General features: G+C 44.3%; 1 protein-coding gene across 1 annotated transcript; it reads left to right on the plus strand.

The window, feature by feature from the left end:
* The first annotated feature begins 2,257 nt into the window (after positions 1–2,257).
* On the plus strand, positions 2,258–5,494 carry LOC147999993 (spermatogenesis-associated protein 31A3-like). Its single transcript, XM_087591759.1, has one exon. It carries the CDS (start codon positions 2,258–2,260, stop codon positions 5,492–5,494), a length of 3,237 nt encoding a protein of 1,078 aa, XP_087447885.1.
* Positions 5,495–23,266: the final 17,772 nt, after the last annotated feature.

Raw genomic sequence — 23,266 nt, forward strand, 5'->3', positions numbered from 1 at the left:
TTTTGAGTAGTGGTCAAGTAAAGTTTAAGTTCCCAAGACCTCCCTGCGAACTCACATTCTACTTGGCAGGAAGACACATGTATGTGGGTAATTGAATCTTGGTTGGCAAGTTAAGACACGAATGCTAGACAAGTCCCATCCTGGTAGACAACTTAGGACATGAATACTAGACAAGGCAAGTCCCCTGCCACTGTGGAATTCCCCAGGCAACGGGAACAGGATAAATGTACAAAAGAGAAATGTTCCTAAGGAAATCCCCTATCCCTAAATCCTGATTGGTGGGATAACTTGACACATGTGTTTGTAGATTTGAGGCTTATAAAAGGGATCATGGTCCAGCTTCTGAATTAGACAATGACCCTGATGGACTAGTCCTGGGGCTTATGCTTAATAAACTATCCCTGTCTGACTGAGACTGGTGTCCGTGTAGTTCTGTGGCACTTACTAGACCCCAATAGAAAAGAGTTTGAGTCTGAACAATTGAGTTGAATCAGCCAGCCAGAGTTCAGAGAGATCATAAAAAAGTGAGCTTATCCAGCATTAAGCCTCTGAGACATAAATTACATCTGGTGAACAAACATTAGCTTTACAAACCAGGCTAGAGACAGACAATTCTTGTCATAGTATCGGGAGAAAGGTTGCTTTCTGTCTCGGCTGAAGCTAAATTGAAGGGTTTTGGACTAGAGCTTTCATAGAGTTTAATAATGATTTTGTTGTGTGGTTCTTAGTGATTACCGTTAGCAGATCTTCAGTGAAAAAAAGAACAAGTGGGGCAAAAAGAAATATAAAATGTATACTTTGAGGAAGAAAAGAGCACAGGAAGTTTGATGTTGTAGCCTTGGTGCTGAAAAGGATAAAAAGAAATGAATGAAAGGGAGTGATGCCCTCAGGATGAGACCTTTTACCCAAACTAATTCTGCAACTTATGAAAAGAGCTAAAGAATTCTCTGTTCCCGGGGCTCAAAAAGACTGACCACCAGCAAGAGAGCATGCAGAAGCTGGACCTAGGATCCCTACACATTTGTAACAGATGTGAGGTGTGGTCTTCATGTGGGTCCACTAACAATTGACACAGGGGCTGTCACAGATTCTATTGCCTACAGTTGGATCCCTTTGCCCTAGGTGGACCATCTAATTGGACCTCAGTGGGCGAGCATGTGTCTAGTCCTTCTGGAACTAGATGTCCTGAGGTGGGATGGTACCCAGGGAGGGCCTACCCTTCTCTGAAGAGCAGGAGAGGGATTACTATAGAGAAAGAGGGATTTGTGAGGGCATGACTGGGAACATGAGAGAAAGGGGGGCTGTCATCAGAATGCAAAGTGAACAAACAAAATATTGAGGGGAAAAAGCCAAATTACCAGTTATTAAAGTGCATCAGGAAACCAAAGTTTATACAAGTGAGATTCAAGGACAGTCCTGGTTCTATCCCAAGGAGGCAGAAGAACATGGCCTCATTGGCTGTGTAATTCTTCCTTTAAAACCATGAAGGATACATGAGTAACGGGGCTGTGGAATCACCCTCTGAGGTTAAAGAAAGGTGTTGTGGATGGGCCTGCCTGTCCTAGGGACAACCTCACATGGAGGCACCGAGAGGCCATTGCATGAAGCTATGAGGCCTATGACTGGGTTGTGTTGGGGACCACAAGAGTTAAAGGCCCGTATTAAGGAATACTTGCCCCTGGACGGCTGTGCGCAGGGTATGGAATGGACACAAGGGTGATAATATCATTGCAGTAAAAAAGCTGGAAGGCGTGGGAGAGTTGAAGAGCCCTGTGCCGTCACACATGGACATGCAGTTTGGCATCTGCTAGATTGGCTTCAGTCCCACCTTGATCTCATATTTCCTCACTGTGCCTTCTTTCTTCGGTTTCAGAATGGAAACACGTACTCTGCACCACTGTATGTCGAAACATCCAAGACAGACCAAAGCATGACTACTCCTCCTCCTCCTCTTCCTCCTCCTCCTCTTTCCCTTCCTCCCTCTCTTCCTCTTCCTCCTCCTCTTCCTCTTCCTCCTCCTCTTCCTCTTCCTCCTCCTCCCCTTCCCCTTCCTCTTCCTCCTCCTCTTCCTCTTCCTCCTCCTCCATCTCCTCCTATCTCTCTTCCTCTTCCTTCTCCTCCTCCTCCTCTTCCTTCTCCTCCTCCTCCGCCTCCTCCTTGATGTGAGTGGAAAACACAACTAGTGACCTCACGAAGCACATCTCCTCCAGCTTTGCCTTGTCCCATGGCAAGCCCCCCAGGCCTTGAGCACTCAAACATGTCTCCTTCAAGCTCTTCCTGGTACAAGGCGGCTGCCAGGACCTGGTGTCATTCTAAGTGGTCACAGGATGAGACCCTGCAAGAGGATCTCCATTTCAGCTTCCAAGAGGCCTCATTGTGGACAGACCCTGGATACAGGCAGCTAGAGGCTGGAGAACCCCCGTTCATCAAGCCTGATGTGCAGAAGATACTGGAGGTGCAGACTAGCAAGAGGGTAGAACTGAAGCTCTGGAAAGAGCAAGGAAGGGAGAGCTTTGACCACGCCTTGAGCTGTGTGGGTGATATGCTGCAGTCCTGGAGCAGCGAGCAGGCCATCACCTGCAAGTCAGAGCAGCTCTCAGGTCTCCATCAGCTCTTTTCCCCCAGGGTCTTCTGGAACAAGTCTCAGAAGGACTGCAGGCACCTTTACTGGGGCCTCCCCTTTCTTCACAGTGAGTCCCTTATGGCTACTGTCAGCATGGTGGGCTCACCACTCGACTCCCCTGCCATCTTTTTCAATGAACTCTCTCCTTACAACTTAAGACAAGCTGAGAGGAATGCAGCTCCACTGCTCTTCTCTCCAAAGCCCTTGCTTCAACACTTGGTCCCTTCCAATCCTCTGACTACAAACATGCCATGCCCCCGTTCTCCACCAGGGTCTGAAGTCAAAACCCTGGCCCCTGACCCAACCTCCCTCCCAAGCCTACAACCCGATCCACCTCCAACTAGGGATTCCAGGGCTTCCTGCCGCATAAATTCAAAATCCCAACTTATTTTCCCAGTTGCTGTTCAACACCTAGATCATCACCTTTTGAAGAAGAACCAAGAAAGTAGGATCGATTTACCTAGTTTAGTGAAAATGTCACAGGAAGTCTCTCATCAACTCATTTCCACCAGTTTAGCTTCCCAGGGACAAGACTCTGTTCTCCACCTCCTGAAGGATTTCACTGACCCCCAGCTCAAAGAGCACCTAGAGCAACACTTAAAAACCAGGTTCTGGAAACATGAGGACCAAAAGATCCAGCTATCTACTTATCTCATGAAGTCTGAGGACAAACTCCCAGGGATGGGTCATGCAGAAGATAATCGAGGGACTTCATGTTCCTCAGCACTGGCAGGAAAAAGCAGCCCGCATGCACAGAGGGTCTCAGCAAAAGGTCCAGGGATACTCCAGACTGGGAAGGACCCATGCTGCGATCTGACAAACGGTCCGGGAAGAAGTCTGAGAGATACTGATGGGATCACAGAGGGATCTCTGGGCACAGTTCTAGACTCGATCGCTGTGACAGAGGTGGAGAACTCTGTGAGACAGCCAAGAAGCGACTCAGCAGGTCCCCAGCCAGGAGGACCAGGAGAGCAGCAGCTACAAGACACACTGAGGAACCACTTCAGTGAGCACAGCCATGACAATGACAGTATGGTGCCTGTGGGCACTTGCCCTGGAATTCCGGGGGACCACATGGTGGTCTTTCGTGAAAACTCAGAGACCCATTTGGACAACTCAGAAATTGAAAAACCAGAAACAAATATCAAAACGGAGAAGCAGAAGTCGTTGAATGATGGGTCCACCTTCAAGGATACTTCTCCTGGGCTTCCCTTGCTAGATCCTGACGTCCAGCAGGTGCTGGAAACTCATCTTTCAAGACACCTGGTGAGGCACAGATGGATCTTGCCCCTCAGAGGCCTCAGAACCCTACAACTCTTCAAGGTGAACAAGGCTGTAGCTTTGTCACTTCCACAACCCCCAAGTCCCTCTCAGACATCTTTGAAATCTAGGGATGACTCTGTTACAAAAATTGCTGCTGTCCTGGGAGACCCTTTTCAGAAAGGTTCAGAAGGAGATCTGAAAAGAAAAACAGTTTTCCAGAGTCAAACCCCTCCCTCTGCCCTCAACCTTGAATTTCCAAGTGGAACTCGTCCTAGTGACAAATTATGCCCCTCTGAGTCCCCTTCAAATGTCCAGAAGAGCAGAGTGGCTTCCTTGTACAGGACACGCAGCCTTGTAGTCAGAGACCGGCACAGCGACACAGTTCTAGGACCTCGGAATGACAACCCAGTGCCAGGTCCAAACCTACTCAAGAGTGACCATGCCTCACAGGAGAGTGAGGGTGCAGATTTAGACCTCTCCCATGGGCTGTCAGTTCAGGGGACCATTGTGGACGCCTGGCCAACAACTAGCAGAGATAAAAGGGAGCTGGAGGAGGAAGGGTCCTGTGACTGGGCACTCAATGCAGAAGCCAGGGAAATGTCACCCACTCAGAGTAAAGAACATCTGAAAGGTATAGAATCCCTGAAAGTCAATGAAAAACAGTCACCTTCCAGAGCCATTTCCAAGGAGCCAGAAGATTCTGTTACTGCTGTCTTCCTGCAGGACTGTAGCCCTGGCATGATCTTTCAAGACTGTGGCCCAGAGGTCCTGCTGGAGGCAGATCTCCTAGCCTCTCAGGCCTCACAGTCAGGCTTCAGGACTAGGTCCACTACCAGCAAAACATCCTCCAGGGACATGTACCCTTACTTTTCAAGAGGAGGGAATGTGCCCAAGAATATTAAATCTGAAGAACCATGGACTAGCCATATCTATGATCTAACTAAATACAAAGAGGGCTTTAGGGGCCCCAGGCAAGATAGACACCTTTCACAGACGAGACCTGCCCAAGCCTGCTGGTCAGATACTCGTGAAAACAATTCCTCCCCTCTTCCAGAAAAAACATTTGGGGACAGGATAAAAAGTTTTATGACACACATTATGTCAAGTAAAAGTAAAGTGCAGGAGAACTCCCTGCAAAAACACAAGGCCTCATCAGTCACTTCCCTAAGTCAAGGCTCAGTCATGAGCAGGGTGTTTCTGCCCCCACAGGTAGCTGAGGCTCAAGACTTCAAGATCTCGGTCAGGCCTATTCTACAGGAGAAAGTGGGGGTTGGCCATTCCAGGACAGCCTCAAAGAAAAGTTTGCACAAAGAACCACCCCAGGCTCCTATGGGCAGGCATGTCTGCCTCCACAGGACTGCCACTGCAGAAAGACACGAAACACAAGGAAACACTCCCAAGGTACACAGCCAACCTTCCACAGACAAATGGATGGACTACACCTGCCAGGCCCAGCTGCTCAGAGAGTCTGTGATCAGAACTCAAGCCTGTCAGCACAGGTTACAGCCACCATGTTTCCCAGGCACCCCGGTCTACTCTCCGTGGCACTGCCTGTGCAGAAGTGAGCTGTCTAGAAAAGCAAAAGCTTTTCTACACCTATCTGGATAGGAAATTTCCCCATGAAAAACTAGTCTTTTCAAAAACAAAAAAAAAAAAAAAAGAAAAACGAAAACAAAAACATGGTGTCCGAGTGCTAATTGACTGCTTCCCAAGGTAGGCATTAGTTCCTCTTGTGCATCATTACTCTGGAGGTTGTGTCTGCAGGGCTTCACCACAGGGAACATCTCCATCTTCTTCTGGAGAAGACAGCTCTCCACAGGGTCGGTTCAGTGACATTTGAATGACTTCATGCATTAATTGAGCCTACGGAGGGAGGTAGAAAATAAAATGTTCGGGGCCCAGGCAGGGGTCATGCAGCAGGAGGATGACCTGAAAGGTTCCGTGCATGTAGGTTCAGCCCCTGTGCTTCCAGTACAGACTATGGACTCTCAGGGACCCGTCCGCTGGCGCTCCACCGCAAGCTGGAGGAGCCCTTTATCTTTCCAGTGTCTGGATGCCAACCCAGAAAGCAGTCCCAGAAGATTGTCTAACAGCACATCTGATCATCCGCATGTTCTGGCTTCCTGAATTCTAGACACTGAGATGGGGGAAAAGCCAGAGCTAGATATTCTCTGTGTCACTCACAGCCCGGAGGACTCGGGACACACACACACACACACACACACACACACACACACACACACACACACTGTGCCAGCATTAGTCCCAAGGAAAGGACACCTGAGAAGGGTGCTGGGGATGCACTGTGACCTCACAGCTCGCCATGCTAGGCCCCATCCTTTATCTTTCCAGGAGACCAGCAGAAGAGGCCTTCTCACACGACTTGCCCACACAGCAGAAGGGACTTTGCCAAAGCACAGGTGCTCTCTGGAACTCTGCGCAGGCAAAGAAGTGTCTCTGTTAGGACCCCCTCAGCTACTTGCCCAGGTTTCCTTACCTCAGTCTTTGTAAACACATGGGGGTAACTGAATAGGAGGATAGCCAATCTCCAGTGAGCCCTGCTCTGGTCCCTGAAGAGAGCAACCAGGGGACAGCTCCCATGGAAGCGTTTATTCCCTGATAGAAAACCCTGTTCCCTGTGGTGCCACCAACTTACAGGACTCAGCCGCGGGCCCAGTGCCAACACATGTTCCTGAGGTCCTTGTGTGAGACCCAGCAGCTCTTATGGGTGGATAAGGGACCAACAGTCCACTTCTGAGCCAGCAGTGTATCACTGGCAGCAGCCTCAGCGTGTCCCAGAGGCCACAGTGAAGCCAGGGCCCTGAGGAAGGCACTATATGGTACCTCAGGAGCTCAGGAGTCACATTTGGGTACAGGAAATTCTCAGAGTGGGTCCCAGGGTTCTTGTGTGGAGGAGGAACTTATCCAAGCAGGCCCAGTTGCAATGCTGGCATATGTGCCTCTGATACTTCCTCCCTGAGCCAACCTAGAATCTGCCATCACAGGTAGAGGCTGATGATGCTGGATCAGATGATGGAGCGATCCACTGAGGAAACAGTGTCATATCCAGCTGCCCGAGAGCCAATGAAACGCTGGGACGTGATTATAAGGGTTTGCCCAGTTCCTCTAATAAACCAGTGTACTTTTGGCACTTGCCCAAGTCCCAGAATCTGTGCTCTTGACTATGAGCCTTTGTATGCCTGCCTGCAAGGTTCTTGATTGGGGTTACAAGCAATACCTGAGGGTACAGGTGCTAGAGACAGTGATGTTAAGAGACCACGCAACCAGCAGAACACATTCTGCCCAGCTTATCCCCGTCAACCATAATGGACCATAATGTGGGCCTGGAGAACCTCACAGAGACCTCCACAGTAATGTTCACTGATAACACTCCCAAAGAGATCACTACACGGGCTCTGACACAATCTACACTGGGAAATACCCCAGAATTCCTGACAGTTCTCGACAACCACATGGGTCATGATAGAACTGGAACGTCTACCGAGACACCTCCATGGAGAACACCACAGAGATTGCTACAGAATCCTTGGCAGGAAGAGGCCCAAAATTTCCCCCAACACAGAACTCATAGAGAATCACACAATCCTCTTCAGAGCCAACACTGTATCAGTGGCAGCAGCCTCAGGGTGTCCCAGAGGCCAGAGGGAAGCCAGGACCTTGAGGAAGGCACTGTGTGGTACCTCAGGAGCTCAGAAGTCACATTTGGGTACAGGAAATTCTCAGACTGGGTCCCAGGGTTCTTGAGGGGAATGACAGACATTCCAAGACGACTTTCATGACCCTGAGAGATTGACATCCTAGAGTTCCGGAGATCTTCCCCCATACACACACACACACACACACACACACACACACACACACACACACACACACACACACACACAAGCACACACTCCCTCACAGATATCACCAGACATGCGGAAAATAGTATGAGACAGTAGTGACTTAAGATCTGTACAAGTCCTCTTAGAAATCCACTGACACTCATCACGTTCCTCCTGGGGAGACCTGTCGATTTAATCCACATATGGATCCTCAGAAGTCTACCCAGGCCCCCACAGTCATGCATGCAAAACCCCACAGACAGAGCACTGTGGAGCCCTCACAGAGAGACACCACCTACAGACTTTCAGAGACTCAGACAAACCCACCTCAAAGTTCCGCACTGAAGACCTGAAGAGGGGCTGCTGGCGGCAGATATCCTAGCCTCTCAAGCCTCACAGTCTAGCGTCAAGTCTACGTCCACTAACAGCAAAATACCCTCCAAGGACATGTACCCTTACTATTCAAGAGGAGGCAATGTGCCCAAGAATATTAAATATGAAGAATAATGGACTAGTCATATCCTTGATCTACCTGACAACAAAGAAGGCTAGAGGGGCCCCAGGCAAGACAGACACCTTTTACGGAGGAGACCTGCCCAAGCTTACAAGTCAGATACTCAAGAAAGAAATTCCTCCACTCTTGCAGAGAAGACATTTGGGGACAGGATAAAAGGATTGATGACAAACTATGTCAGGTAAAAGTAAAGTGCAGGAGAACTCCCTGCAAAAACTCAAGGCCTCATCAGTCAAGGCTCAGTCATGAGCAGGGTTTTTCTGCCTCACACGTAGCTGAGGCTCAGGACTTAACGATCTCGGTCAGGCCTATTCTACAGGAGAAAGTCGGGGTTGGCCATGCCAGGACAGCCTCAAAGAAAAGTTTGCACAAAGACCCACCCCAGGCTCCTATGGGTAGGCATGTCTGCCTCTACAGGACTGCCACTGCAGAAAGACACAAAACACAAGGAAACACTCCCAAGGTACACAGCCAACCTTCCACAGACAAATGGGCAGACTAAAACAGCCAGGGCCATCTCTCCAGAGAGGCTGTGACCAAAGCCAATGTCTGTCACCACAGGGTATACCCACCAGATGTACCAGGCACCCCTGTCCGCTCTCTCTGGCAATGTCTCTGCAATAGTGAACTATCTAGGAAAGCAAAAGCTTTTCTACACCTATCCTGACAGGAAATTTACCACATGAAAAATTAAACTTTTTTTTTCCTAACAATTCATGGTTTCTGAAAACTCTGTTTTCCAAGGTAGGCATTACTTCTTCGTACACATTTTCTCTCAGGTTATAACTACAGTGTTAGACAACAGGAAACATGTGCATCTGCTTCTGGAAGACACACACCTCCACAGGGAGGGGACAGTGCCATTTGAAGTCCCCTCATCTCCAGTCCCATCACTGTTGTGTTAATAATCCTGTAATTATGGAAATAACAGGAAGTCTTAAGGATTTAGAGGGGCTGAGAAACCAACCATACAAGGCTCGACCTAAGGGCTACTTCACCACGCCTTTTCATTTGCTCTAATCTGACCTTTGTGTAGGCTGTGTGGATGGGGCTAGAGAGGCACCAGGAGCCCAGTGCCTTTGCAAGTCACAAATTAGGCACCAGGAGGATGGTGGTTTGCCAGGAGCCATCAAGGAGAAGTTAACAGCTAGCAGGTTATCTTCCTGAGATGGTTCTGTCATGGACTATGAAGTTAATGATGGACTTGCTTCTCTAGGCAAGGCCAAGAAGATTATATTTTAGGAAAGATTCCTGCTATTAATATGCTTTTCCTGCTATGGTTAAATAGATATAACATCCACTCCGTATTAGCCACGCTTTTGAGCAGATGTCTGCAGAAATACAGAGATGTACTGCCTTGTAGTGATGCTGTGTAGACAGACACGCTGTATAGACAGACATGCTGATAGATGATGTCTTAATTCTTGATGATTAAGAATTCCTAAAATTCTAATATTAGTAATTATTAAGCGCTTTTGCAATAAGACTGCTATTTAGTCTTCTCGGACAATTGAATCTGCAATGTGAGCTCCACCAGTCAGTGTTCAGGTATCCTGAGGCAATTGCTGCTGAGGTAAGGAGCACGCACCTACAGCTCAGAGCCCGTTCCAAGAGGCTGTGAAACAATGAGCCAAAGGTCACAAAAGGGAACAAACAATTTACTATAGGTGCAAGGACGGAAGGTTTTAAAATGCTGACTGGGTTGATGTACATGAAACATCACTAAAGACTTAGTTACAGAATGATGGATTTTAACTTTCAATGAACCTGCTGAGCTTGTGACAGATAACATTGGGCTAGGTAATTACTCCTAATGGATATGCATGTAAACATCCCGCTCTGAACTTACTCAATATATGGATTGAATTTATATGTAAACTTGTGAACTTCTTATGATGTTATCACGTATTGAGAAACACATATAAGTGCTGAGGGCAAAAAGAAGGGATCCCTTTTTCTTACAGAACTCAAGAAGAACTGAGAAGGAAAGGCATAGCAGTGGGAGTGAGAGCATTATGACTGGAGCATCAGAGCAGGCAGAAGGAGCAAGATGAGGAGAAGAAAAGAGCAGAGGGACCTTTTCAGAGATCAGGAGAAAACTTTCTTAGAGAACTTTTTGGAGAGTCTTTAGAATTTTTGAAAGGAGAATTTTTGTAGAAACATGGTGGAGAACTAAGGAACTTAGGAATAAAAGCTAAAATAACTTTTGAACATGTCCATTGTTCTTCCTGTGACTTCAACTAGCATGCTGGCAGCTAGAGCTGAGCAGTTTCTGTAAAGACAGAACAAAGGCTGCATTACTCAATCACCCTGCTTTGCTCTGAGGTGCTAAACGCTAGAGACTACAGTTTCTGGCCTCAGAAGAACTCAAAAGGCAGGTCAGCTACCTCAGCAAAGTGCCTTAGACTTAGAAAGGTAAACATTTTACTATCCAACCGCAACCCTAAATATCTCGCCCCTGCTGAGGCTCTTCTTCCTTGGCTTACAAGAGAGAAAAAGAAAGAAAGAACAGCCACGAAGGCCCCATGCAGTGGTTGCTTGAAAGCCTTGAGTTCAAAGCAGAAGAATCGAATGACCTTTGGAGAAGATGCACTGTGACCTCACATCTCGCCATGCTAGGCCCCCAGCCTTTGTCTTTCCAGGAGACCAGCAGAACAGGCCTTCTCACAGGACTTGTTCACACAGCAGAAGGGACTTGGCCAAAGCACAGGTGCTCTCTGCATCTTCCGGTGAATCTCCCACCTGGCTCTATGTGTTGCTTGTAAGGTTTACAGAATAAAGCATAGAAGACCAGGAGGGCAACCTTGACAGGATTTACCTTCAGAGATGCTGAGGTACTGAGACCTGCGGTTCCAGCTCCCTGACTGATCCTGCCCCAAACTGATGCTGTTTCCAGAGAATTGCGTCTACAACGGTTTCAGGAAGGAATGCGAATCCCAGATATCCTTAGTTCATCCAGCCTTTTAGACTGGTCCAGTCAGGACTTTAATTAAACCCTAAACTTTCTCAACACACAGAGATTGGACAACAAATCCAGCTACAGTTAGCTTTCCTAAGATTAACCAATTTTTAATGTTCTTGGACCCTAAAAAGGAATTTTTTGCAATTATCAGAAGACCATCATCTCAGGCCCTTAAGCTGGGGGTAAATGGTTCTGGTCATTTTATGAGTTATAGATATGCTGTCATTTTAGAGGATGATTGAAAGTGGAGAAAATGAAACAGGGAGCCTGGCCTCAGGCAATTCTCTCTTCCCTTTCCTCTCCTACATACTTCCTTCTTTCCTAAAGGGAAGGGGGTGGAGAAGAAAAAATAAGGACACGAAATATTGTAAGAAATTAGATAATTGGGGTAGATTATTAAACCTACACTTAAACCGAAAAATTTTATACTTATAATCTTACATTGGTAGAGACCTTTAAACTTTGTTGAAAAATTGTATTTTTGTTACATTGGTATTTTGTGTATTAATACAGGTGTAAAGTTTACATTAAATCCTTTTTTTCGTGTTTATTAACTTGGGTATTTCTTATTTACATTTTGATTGTTATTCCCTTTCCCGGTTTCTGGGCCAACATCCCCCTTACCCCTTCAACTCCCCATTTGTATGGATGTTCCCCTCCCCATCCTCTCCCCCATTACCGCCCTCCCCCCAACAATCACATTCACTGGGGGTTCAGTCTTAGCAGGACCAAGGGCTTCCCCTTCCACTGGTGCTCTTACTGGGCTATTCATTGCTACCTATGAGGTTGGAGTCCAGGGTCAGTCCATGTATAGTCTTTGGGTAGTGGCTAAGTCCCTGGAAGCTCTGCTTGGTTGGCATTGTTGTACATATGGGGTCTCAAGCCCCTTCAAGCTCTTTCACTCCTTTCTAACATTCCTTCAACGGGGATCCCATTCTCAGTTCAGTGGTTTAATGATGGCATTTGCCTATGTATTTGCTGTATTCTGGCTGTGTCTCTCAGGAGAAATCTACATCTGGTTCCTGTCGGCCTGCACTTCTTTGCTTCATCCATCTGATCGAGTTTGCTGGCTGTATACGTATGGGCCACATGTGGGGCAGGCTCTGAATGGGTGTTCCTTCTGCCTCTTTTCTAAACTTTGTCTCCCTATGCTCTCCCAAGGGTATTCTTGTTCCCCTTTTAAAGGTGTGAAGCATTTGCATTTTGGTCATCCTTCTTGAGTTTCATGTATTCTGTGCATCTAGGGCAATTTGAGCATTTGGGCTAATATCCACTTATCAATGAGTGCATACCATGTGTGTTTTTCTGTGATTGGTTACCTCCCTCAGGATGATATTTTCCAGTTCCACCCAATTGCCTATGAATTTCATAAAGTCATTGTTTTTATAGCTGAGTAATATTCCATAGTGTATATGTACCACGTTTTCTGTATCCATTCCTCTGTTGACGGGCATCTGTGTTCTTTACTGCTTCTGGCTATTATAAATAAGGCTGCTATGAACATAGTGGAGCATGAGTCTTTGTTTTATGTTGGGGCATCTTTCGGGTATATGCCCAGGAGAGGTATAGCTGGGTCCTCAGCTAGTTCAATGTCCAATTTTCTGAGGAACCTCCAGACTGATTTCCGGAATGGTTGTACCGGTCTGCAATCCCACCAACAATGGAGTAGTGTTCCTCTTTCTCCACATCCTCGCCAGCATCTGCTGTCACCTGAGTTTTTCATCTTAGCCATTCTCACTGGTGTGAGGTGAAATCTCAGGGTTGTTTTCATTTGCATTTCCCTTATGACTAGAGATGTTGAACATTTCTTTAGGTGTTTCTCAGCCATTTGGCATTTCTCAGCTGTGAATTCTTTGTTTAGTTCTGAACCCCATTTTTAATAGGGTTATTTGACTCCCTGTGGTCTAACTTCTTGAGTTCTTTGTATATTTTGGATATAAGCCCTCTATCTGTTGTAGGATTGGTAAAGATCTTTTCCCAATCCTTTGGTTGCTATTTTGTCCTAACCACAGTGTTCTTTGCCTTACAGAAGCTTTGCAGTTTTATGAGATCCCATTTTTCGATTCTTGATCTTAGAGCATAAGCCATTGGTGTTTTGTTCAGAAAATTTTCTCCAGTGCCCGTGTGTTCGACATTCTGCCCCGCCTTTTCTTCTATTAGTTTGAGTGTATTTGGTTTGATGTGGAGGTCCTCGATCCACTTGGACTTAAGCTTTGTACAGGGTGAAAAGCATGGATTGAACTGCATTCTTCTACATGCTGACCTCCAGTTGAATGAGCACTATTTGCTGAAAATGCTATCTTTTTTCCATTAGATGGTTTTGGCTCCTTTGTCAAAAATCAAGGGACCATCAGTGTGTGGGTTCATATCTGGGTCTTCAATTCTGTTCCACTGGTCTATCTGTCTGTCTCTGTACCAGTACCATGCAGTTTTTTTTATCACTATTGCTCTGTAATACTGCTTGAGTTCAGGGATAGTAAATCTCCCTGAAGTTCTTTTATTGTTGAGGATAGTTTTACCTATCCTGGGTTTTTAGTTATTCCAGATGAATTTGCAAATTGTTCTGTCTAATTCTATGAAGAATTGGAATGGTATTTTGATGGGGATTGCATTGAATCTGTAGATCGCTTTTGGTAAAATGGCCATTTTTACTACATTAATCCTGCCAATCCATGAGCATGGGAGATCTTTCCATCTTCTGAGATCTTCCTCAATTTCATTCTTCAGAGGCTTAAAGTTCTTATCATACAGATCTTTCATTGCTCGGTAAGGTCACACCGAGGTATTTTATATTATTTGGGACTATAATGAAGGGTGTCATTTCCCTGATTTCTTTCTCAGCTTGTTTCTCTTTTGTGTCGAGGAAGGCTACTGATTTATTTGAGTTAATTTTTATATCTAGCCACTTTGCTGAAGGTGATTATCACATTTAGTAGTCCTCCTGTGGAACTTTTGGGATCACTTAAATATACTATCATATCATCTGCAAAGAGTGATATTTGACTTCTTTTTCAATCTGTATCCCTTTGATCTCCTTTTGTTGTCTGATTGTTCTGGATAGAACTTCATGAATAAGTAGGGAGAGAGTAGGCAGCCTTGTCTAGTCCCTGATTTTCGTGGGATTGCTTCAAGTTTCTCTCCATTTAGTTTAATGTTAGGTACTGGTTTGCTGTATATGGCTTTTACTATGTTTAGTTATGGGCCTTGAATTCCTATTCTTTCCAGGACTTTTATCATGAAGGGGGGTTGAATTTTGTCAAATGCTTTCTCAGCATCTAATGAAATGATCATGTGGTTTTTATCTTTCAGTTTGTTTATATAGTGGATTACGTTGATGGTTTTCCATATATTAAACCATCCCTGCATGCCTGGGATGAAGCCTACTTGATCATTACAGATGATTGTTTTGATGTGCTCTTGGATTCAGTTTGCCAGAATTTTACTGAGTATTTTTGCATCGATATTCATAAGGGAAATTGGTCTGAAGTTCTCTTTCTTTGTTGGGTCTTTGTGTGGTTTAGGTATAAGTGTAATTGTGGCTGCATAGAAGGAATTTGGTAGTGCTCCATGTGTTTCAATTCTGTGGAATAGTTTGGATAGTATTGGTATGAGGTCTTCGATGACGGTCTGATAGATTAATGCACTGAACCCATCTGGAACTGGGCTCTTTTTGCTTGGGAGACCTTTAATGACTGCTTTCATTTCTTTAGAAGTTATCGGGTTGTTTAAATGGTTTGTCTGTTCCTCATTTAACTTCAGTTCCTGGTATCTGTCTAGGAAATTCATTTCCTGCACATTTTCAAGTTTTGTTGAATATAGCCTTTTGTAGTTGGGTCTGATGATTTTTTGAATTTCGTCTGATTCCCTAGTTATCCCTCACTTTTCATTTCTCAATTTGTTAATTTGGACTCACTCTCTGTGTCCTCTCCTTAGTCTGACTAAGGGTTTATCTATCTTGTTGATTTTCTCAAAGAACCAATTTTTGGTTCTCTTGATTCTTTGTATAGTCCTTTTTGTTTCTACTTGGCTGATTTCGGCTCTGAGTTTGATTATTTCCTGCCTTCTACTCCTCCTGGTTGTATTTGCTTCTTTTTGTTCTAGAGCTTTTAGGTGTGCTGTCAAGCTGCTGATATGTGCTCTCTCCTGTTTCTTTCTGCAGGCACTCAGAGCTTTTTCCTCTTAGCACAGCTTTCATTGTGTCCCATAAGTTTGGGTATGTTGTACCTTCATTTCCATTAAATTCTAAGAAGTCTTTAATTTCATTCTTTATGTCTTCCTTGATCAGGTTGTCGTAGAGTAGAGCATTGTTCAATTTCCACTTATATGTGGGCGTTCTTCCCATATTTAGCGCGTGGTGGTCTGATAGGACACATGGAATTATTTCTATCTCTCTGTATCTATTCAGGCCTGTTTTATGACCAATTATATGGTCAATTTTGGAGAAAGCACCATGAGGTGGTGAGAAGAAGGTATATCCTTTTGTTTTAGGATAGAATGTTCTATAAATATCTGTTACGTCCATTTGGTTCATGACTTCTCTTAGTCTGTCTATGCTCTGTTTAATTTCTGTTTCCATGATCTGTCCATTGATGAGAGTGGGGTGTTGAAACCTCCTACTATTATTGTGCGAGGTGCAATGTGTTCTTTGAGCTTCAGTAAGGTTTCTTTTCTGTAGGTAGTTGCCCTTGTACTTGGAGCATAGATATTTAGGATTGAGAATTCATCTTGGTGGATTTTTCCTTTGATGAATATGAAGTGTCCTTCCTTATCTTTTTTGATGACTTTTGGTTGAAAATGAATTTTATTCGATATTGGAATGGCTGCTCCAGCTTGCTTCTTCAGACCATTTGCTTGGAAAGTTGTTTTACAGCCTTTCACTCTGAGATAGTGTCTGTCTTTGTCTCTGAGGTGTGTTTCCTGTAGGCAGCAGAATGCAGGGTTCTTATTGTGTATCCAGTTTGCTAATCTATGTCTTTTTATTGGGGATTTGAGTCCATTGATGTTGAGAAATATTAAGGAATAGTGATTGTTGCTTCCTATTATATTCGTATTTGGATGTGAGATTATGTTTGTGTGCTTTTCTTCTCTTTGTTTTGTTGCCAAGACGATTAGTTTCTTGCTTTTTCTAGGGTGTAGCTTGCCTCCTTATGTTGGGCTTTACCATATACTGTCTTTTGTAGGGCTGGATTTGTAGAAAGATATTGCATAAATTTGGTTTTGTCATGGAATATCTTGGTTTCTCCATCTATGTTAATTGAGAGTTTTGCTGGATACAGTAACCTGGGCTGGCATATGTGTTCTCTTAGGGACTGTATGACATCTGTCCAGGATCTTCTGCCTTTCATAGTCTCTGGTGAGAAGTTTGGTGTGATTCTGATAGGTCTGCCTTCATATGTTACTTGACCTTTTTCCCTTACTGCTTTAAATATTCTTTCTTTGTTTTGTGCATTTGGTGTTTTGAATGTAGTGTGACAGGAGGAGTTTCTTTTCTGGTTCAATCTATTTAGAATTCTGTAGGCTCCTTGTATGTTTATGGGCATCTCTTTTTTAGGTTAGGGAAGCTTTCTTCTATGATTTTGTTGAAGATATTTACTGGTCCTTTGAGGTGGGAGTCTTCACTCTCTTCTATACCTATAACCCTTAGGTTTGATCTTTTCATTGAGTCTTGGATTTCCTCTATGTTTTGGACCAGTTGCTTTTTCCGTTTTACATTATCTTTGACACTTGTGTCGATGATTTCTATGGAATCTTCTCCTTCTGAGATTCTCTCTTCTATCTCTTGTATTCTGTTGGTGCTGCTTGTATCTACGGCTCCTTGTCTCTTCCTTTGGTTTTCTATATCCAGGGTTGTCTCCCTTTCTGCTTTCTTTATTGCTTCTATTTCCATTTTTAATTCCTTCACTTGTTTGATTGTGTTTTCCTGGAATTCTTTCAGGGATTTTTGTGATTCCTCTCTATAGGCTTCTACTTGTTTTTTTATGTTTTCCTGCGTTTGTCCAAGGGTGTTCTTTATGCCTTTCTTGAAGTCCTCCATCATCATGATCAAATGTGATTTAAAATCAAGATCTTGCTTTTCTGGTGTGTTTGGATATTCTGTGTTTGATTTGGTGGGAGAATTGGGCTCTGATGATGCCATGTAGTCTTTTGGTTTCTGTTGCTCAGGTTCCTGCGCTTGCCCCTTGCCATCAGGTTGTCTCTGGTGTTACCTTGTTCTGCTATTTCTGACAGTGGTAGACCATCCTATAAGCCTGTGTGTCAGTAGTGCTGTGGAACAGTCTTCCTGTTTTCTTTCAGCCAGTTATGGGAACAGAGTGTTCTGCTTTCAGGCCTTTAGTCTTTCCTGTCTCTTGGTCTTCAGCTGTTCCTGTAGGAGTGTGTCCAGAGTCCACCAGGCAGGTCGCTTAGAGCAGAAAAATTGGTCTTACCTCTGGTCCTTTGGCCTAAGTTGCTCCTGGGGGGCTGCTTTTGAGCTCCCCATGAGGGCGGCAACCAGGAGGGCTTGTGCCGCCTTTTCCCGGAACCCTATTCACCGGGGTCCCAGATGGCGTTAAGTGTTTTCCTCTCGAGTCAGAAATGGGGGCAGAGTGAGGTCTCTTCTGGCTGCCCAGGTGTATCTGCCTCTCTGAAGGTTTAGCTCTCACTCCCACGGGATTTGGGTGCAGGGAGCTTTTGACCAGGTCCCTTCAGGTCCGGGCGGTGTCTGGACCGCAGTGGACCTGCTGCTTGAGTTCCCCCACATTAAATCTTTTTATATTGATATAAAATTTAAGATTAATTTGTTACAAAATAATAAATGTATGTTTAACTCTTAGATGGGCAAATGTCTATAGAACTCATTTAAATATGCAAGGTGTAGTCCCAGCTTTTTTAACAGCTGTTATTCCAAACTGTTTAGGATGATTAAATAGTGCAAGTGAATGTCCAGACGCTTAAGCTCATAGTCGTGTTAGATATTAGTCTAGGTTATCACAGGAATATGCAGCCTGCATTGAACAGAGAATAGGGAGCTGGAGACAGGCGATATTTGCTTGGTCACATATCCTCTGAGTAGATGACCTTCAGAAACCTCAGAGACTCATGGAACATGGCATTGAAACACAATTTATGAATTTAAGATCATTTTGACACTGAGAAATGTCAACTCTCAACAGTACCCCATTGCACTTCAAAGCAGAGGATGAGCATCAATAGCCTCCATATAGAGTCGCTTCAACTGTGGCAGGCCAGCCACTGGGCAAAGAAAAGGCCCATGCTCCACCTACAGACAAATCTGTCTACAGAGGAGAAGAGGGCTCAGGGAAGTCAACTGCCAACCTCTGCCAATACAGGGTGAGTAAGTCCTTCATAATTCCTGCTTCACAAGATGTCTATCAAATATTATGGGCCAGAAGACTGAAGATAGATGCTCCAACGTTACAGAGACTACTGGGGACTATCCAGGCTGTCAGCTGTCTCTTCCATTTCTATAATTTTTGGAAGCTGCGTCCCAATGCCCCCTGCATGCTCAGGTAATATTTATTCCTTCTCAAGTCTCTGATAGGGTTGAAGACTGAACAATAATACTCCTAATATAAACTTAAGTTATTTAGGATTTGAGAAGATGTTCTAGGTATAAGAAGATAGTTTATAGGATGGTAATACAAATTAGGATAGTAATTGAATTAAATATAAAACTTTAAACATGCCAAAATAGGAAGATATTAGAATATTTTTGAAGTTGCCAAATACTATGGACTAAACATTATGAATGTAAATCTTATGTAACAGTTTCCATAATTGTCTCTTCATTGTTGTAAGTGTCTTCAATTTATATTTGATGGAAAAAGAGCCTCTTCTTGGACTAAAAAAGAGAATTGTAAAGAGAATTTCTTGTATATTGTTTGGATGCATCACCCTGTCAATTAAAAGCCTATGGCCTAGAGCTTAGGCAGAAAAGGGGAGAAGGGACATCTGGAGGCCGAAAGAATTCTGCGATAGTGCAGGTGTAGGAAGAGGCACCCAGGAAAATGTGAGGAGACAGATAAATGTTACCTGAGCACAGATAACCAGCCATGTGGCTGAATGTAGGTTAATATAATTGAGTTATCTAAGTTATGATCTGCTCATAGAAGAGCCTAAGTATATGGTCAAAGGTAAGATAACAAGTGTGTCTGTAAAGGACACAAACAGTCCTACTATCAACTATTTACCTAAAACTATAACAAATGTAATTCTGCATATAAATTATAGACATATAGTTTTCATGACTTTTTTTCACCTGGGCTGATGGTGGTCCCTCCAAGAGCAAAAGACCAACCAAAAAATATCTCACCTTCTTACACATAAAAGCTCTCTTTTAAGTACTGGTGGGAATTATCTAAGAGAGATCCAATACGTACAGCTTATTTCTGATGTCCGCGACCACTCTCCGCCATCCCCTAGAGGTAGAGAGTAAGTTTCTGTTGCTGAAAAAAACATGGCTCAGAGAGCCCTGAGCTGGAACTGACCTGAATGCCCTCTACATGTGATGGCTAGTTTTGTCACCTTGACAGTCTAGACAAATGGTTCTCAACCTGTGGCCTGTGACTCTTCCGGTTTTTGAATGATTCTTTCGATGAGGTTGACTAACACCATCAGAAAATACAGATATTTATATTATGATTCATAACAGTAGCAAAATTATAGTTATAAAGTAGTACCAAAATTAATTTTTTGGTTGGGGGTGGGTCACCACAACACGAAGAACTGTATTAACGGGTCACAGTATTATGAAGGTTGAGAACCACTGGCCTAGAGTCACACACAAGGTAGTGTCTGTTGAAGAGCTACCTAGGTCAATTGGCCTGTGGGACCACTGTCTGAATTCCTAATCAAGTGAGAAGATGTAGACTGTTGTGGGTGGCACCATTCCCTGCACACGTTGTCCTGATCTCCAAAGGACAGGGGAGAGCTAGGTCGAGCAAGCTGGTAGCATGGGTGCAGCCATTTCTCTCTGTTCTTGACTAGGAATGTGGTGTAATTAGCTGTTTGGAAATCTGGCCTTTACTTCCTTACAATGATGGTCTTTAATCAAGAAGTGTAATACAAAATAAACTCCATGGTTCCTAAATTGATTCTGCTAGGTATTTTATCACAGCTACAGAAATGACACTAGAAATGCCCCAAACAAGAACAATCACATGGTTATGCCAGTGGACCCAGAGATGTCAATGTGACCGTGACCTTGCTGGGATGTTTTGTTTGTTTGATTTTTGAGGAATGTGGAAGACTGTGGGGTAGGAAAGTGACTGCATGCTGTAAAGATGGCTTAACGGGCAGTCCTATACAGGCTTGGAAGGACTGAGAACAGTGTGGACTGTGAAGGCGCAGCTCCACAGGAAGACAACATTAGCAACCCGTGTACAGGAAGTCTAATCCAGCAACATGACTGCTCTCTCTGGCAAGGGATCGCATCCAAAGGCCTTCTAGGTCTATGGGATCCAGATGGATTGACACACTTTTAATGCTTCTGGATGGAATATAGGCACACACTTAGTGCACACATTTAATCCCAAACAATGAAGGTAAAGTGAGTTTGTAGAAGGAAGCAGTCATGTTGGAAAGCAGCATCTAATTTGAGAAAAGACAAAGTGACGATGTCACATGGAATGTTGAGACCTAAGTGAAATGTTAAAACCTAGGTAACACTTACCTGGCTAGCCGTTCATGATAAAAACAAAAAACTTTCTCATGTGTTTCTGTTATTACTAGGAAATTTTCTAATGGCAAGATCGATTACATATTCTGTTCTGTTCAGTGCCCTTGGAAACAACCATGATACAAGTCAGTAGAACTATTTTGTATAGTTACACACGATAAGCTTGGACATGAACCAACCACCCACCAGCACTTCCTGCACCTGTGTATAAGCTTTCATGGTATAAGCTGCCCCTGGGATGGACATCAACATAAGAGAAACACCTGCACCAACATAAGAGACAATTTGATATGAGACTTCCATTTTGAGTAGTGGTCAAGTAAAGTTTAAGTTCCCAAGACCTCCCTGCGAACTCACATTATACTTGGCAGGAAGACACATGTATGTGGGTAATTGAATCTTGGTTGGCAAGTTAAGACACGAATGCTAGACAAGTCCCATCCTGGTAGACAACTTAGGACATGAATACTAGACAAGGCAAGTCCCCAGCCACTGTTGAATTTCCCAGGCAACGAGAACAGGATAAATGTACAAAAGAGAAATGTTCCTAAGGAAATCCCCTATCCCTAAATCCTGATTGGTGGGATAACTTGACACATGTGTTTGTAGATTTGAGGCGTATAAAAGGGATCATGGTCCAGCTTCTGAATTAGACAATGACCCTGATGGACTAGTCCTGGGGCTTATGCTTAATAAACTATCCCTGTCTGACTGAGATTGGTGTCCGTGTAGTTCCGTGACAATTACTAGACCCCAACAGAAAAGAGTTTGAGTCTGAACAGTTGAGTTGAATCAGCCAGCCAGAGTTCAGAGAGATCGTAAAAAAGTAAGCTTATCCAGCAGTAAGCCTCTGAAAGATCAGTTATATCTGGTGAACAAAAGTTAATTTTACAAACCAGGCTAGAGACAATTCGTGTCATAGTATCGGGAGAAAGGTTGCTTTCTATCCTCAGCTGAGGCTAAATTGAAGGGTTTTGGACTAGAGTTTTCATAGAGTTTAATAATGACTTTGTTGTGTGGTTCTCAGTGATAATCATTAGCAGGTATTCAGTGAAAAAAGAGCAAGTGGGGCAAAAAGAAATATAAAATGTATACTTTGAGGAAGAAAAGAGCACAGGAAGTTTGATGTTGTAGCCTTGGTGCCTAAAAGGATAAAGAGAAATGGATGAAAGGGAGTTGTGCCCTCAGGATGAGACCTTTTACCCAAACTAATTCTGCAACTTATGAAAAGAGCTAAAGAATTCTCTGTTCCCGGGGCTCAAAAAGACTGAGCACCAGCCAGAGAGCATGCAGAAGCTGGACCTAGGATCCCTACACATTTGTAACAGATGTGGGGTGTGGTCTTCATGTGGGTCCACTAACAATTGACACAGGGGCTGTCACAGATTCTATTGCCTACAGTTGGATCCCTTTCCCCTAGGTGGACCATCTAATTGGACCTCAGTGGGCGAGCATGTGTCTAGTCCTTCTGGAACTAGATGTCCTGAGGTGGGATGGTACCCAGGGAGGGCCTCCTCTTCTCTGAGGAGCATGAAAGGGATTAATGGAGAAAGAGGGATTTGTGAGGGCATGACTGGGAAGATAAGAGAAAGGGGGGCTGTGATCAGAATGCACAGTGAACAAACAAAATATTGAGGGGGAAAGACCGAATTACCTGATTTCAAAGAGCATCAGGAAACCAAAGTTTATACAAGTGAGATTCAAGGACAGTCCTGGTTCTATCCAAAGCAGGCAGAAGAACATGGCCTCATTGGCCGTGTAATTCTTGCTTTAAAACCATGAAGGATACATGAGTAACGGGGCTGTGGAATCACCCTCTGAGGTTAAAGAAAGGTGTAGGGACAACCCCACATGGAGGCACCAAGAAGCCATTGCAGGAAGCTATGAGGCTTATGCCTGGTTTGTGTTGAGGATCCTGAGAGTTGAAGGCCAGAGTTAAGGAATACTTGCCCCTGGAGGGCTGTACGCAGGGTATGGAATCAACACAAGGGGGATAATTGCATTGCAGTAAAAAAGCTGGAAGGCGTGGGAGAGCTGAAGAGCCTTGTGCCGTCACACATGGACATGCAGTTTGGCATCTGCTAGATTGGCTTCGGTCCCACCTTGATCTCGTATTTCCTCACTGTGCCCTCTTTCTTTGCTTTCAGAATGGAAACACGTACTCTGCACCACTGTATGTCGAAACACGTAACTGTGCTTTTATAAGGGTTGCAGTGAAGAGATTGTCATGAGTCTCAGAAGAGACTTTGAACTTTGAACAATAGTCAGACTGTGAAAGTCTATGGAGACTTTTAAGTTTGACTAAGTATACAGTGGGTTAGCCTAATGCTGCCTGTATTCTAACCCTAATTTAAGCCCCCTATACTTGCTGTCACAAGAGATG

This window comes from Rattus norvegicus, chromosome 17, assembly GCF_021556685.1.
Source record: "Rattus norvegicus strain SHRSP/BbbUtx chromosome 17, alternate assembly SHRSP_T2T, whole genome shotgun sequence".
Taxonomy (NCBI): domain Eukaryota; kingdom Metazoa; phylum Chordata; class Mammalia; order Rodentia; family Muridae; genus Rattus; species Rattus norvegicus.

Coding starts and splice junctions, on each gene's coding strand:
- LOC147999993 (XM_087591759.1), top strand. CDS start 2,258: ATGTCTCCTTCAAGCTCTTCCTGGTACAAGGCGGCTGCCAGGACCTGG.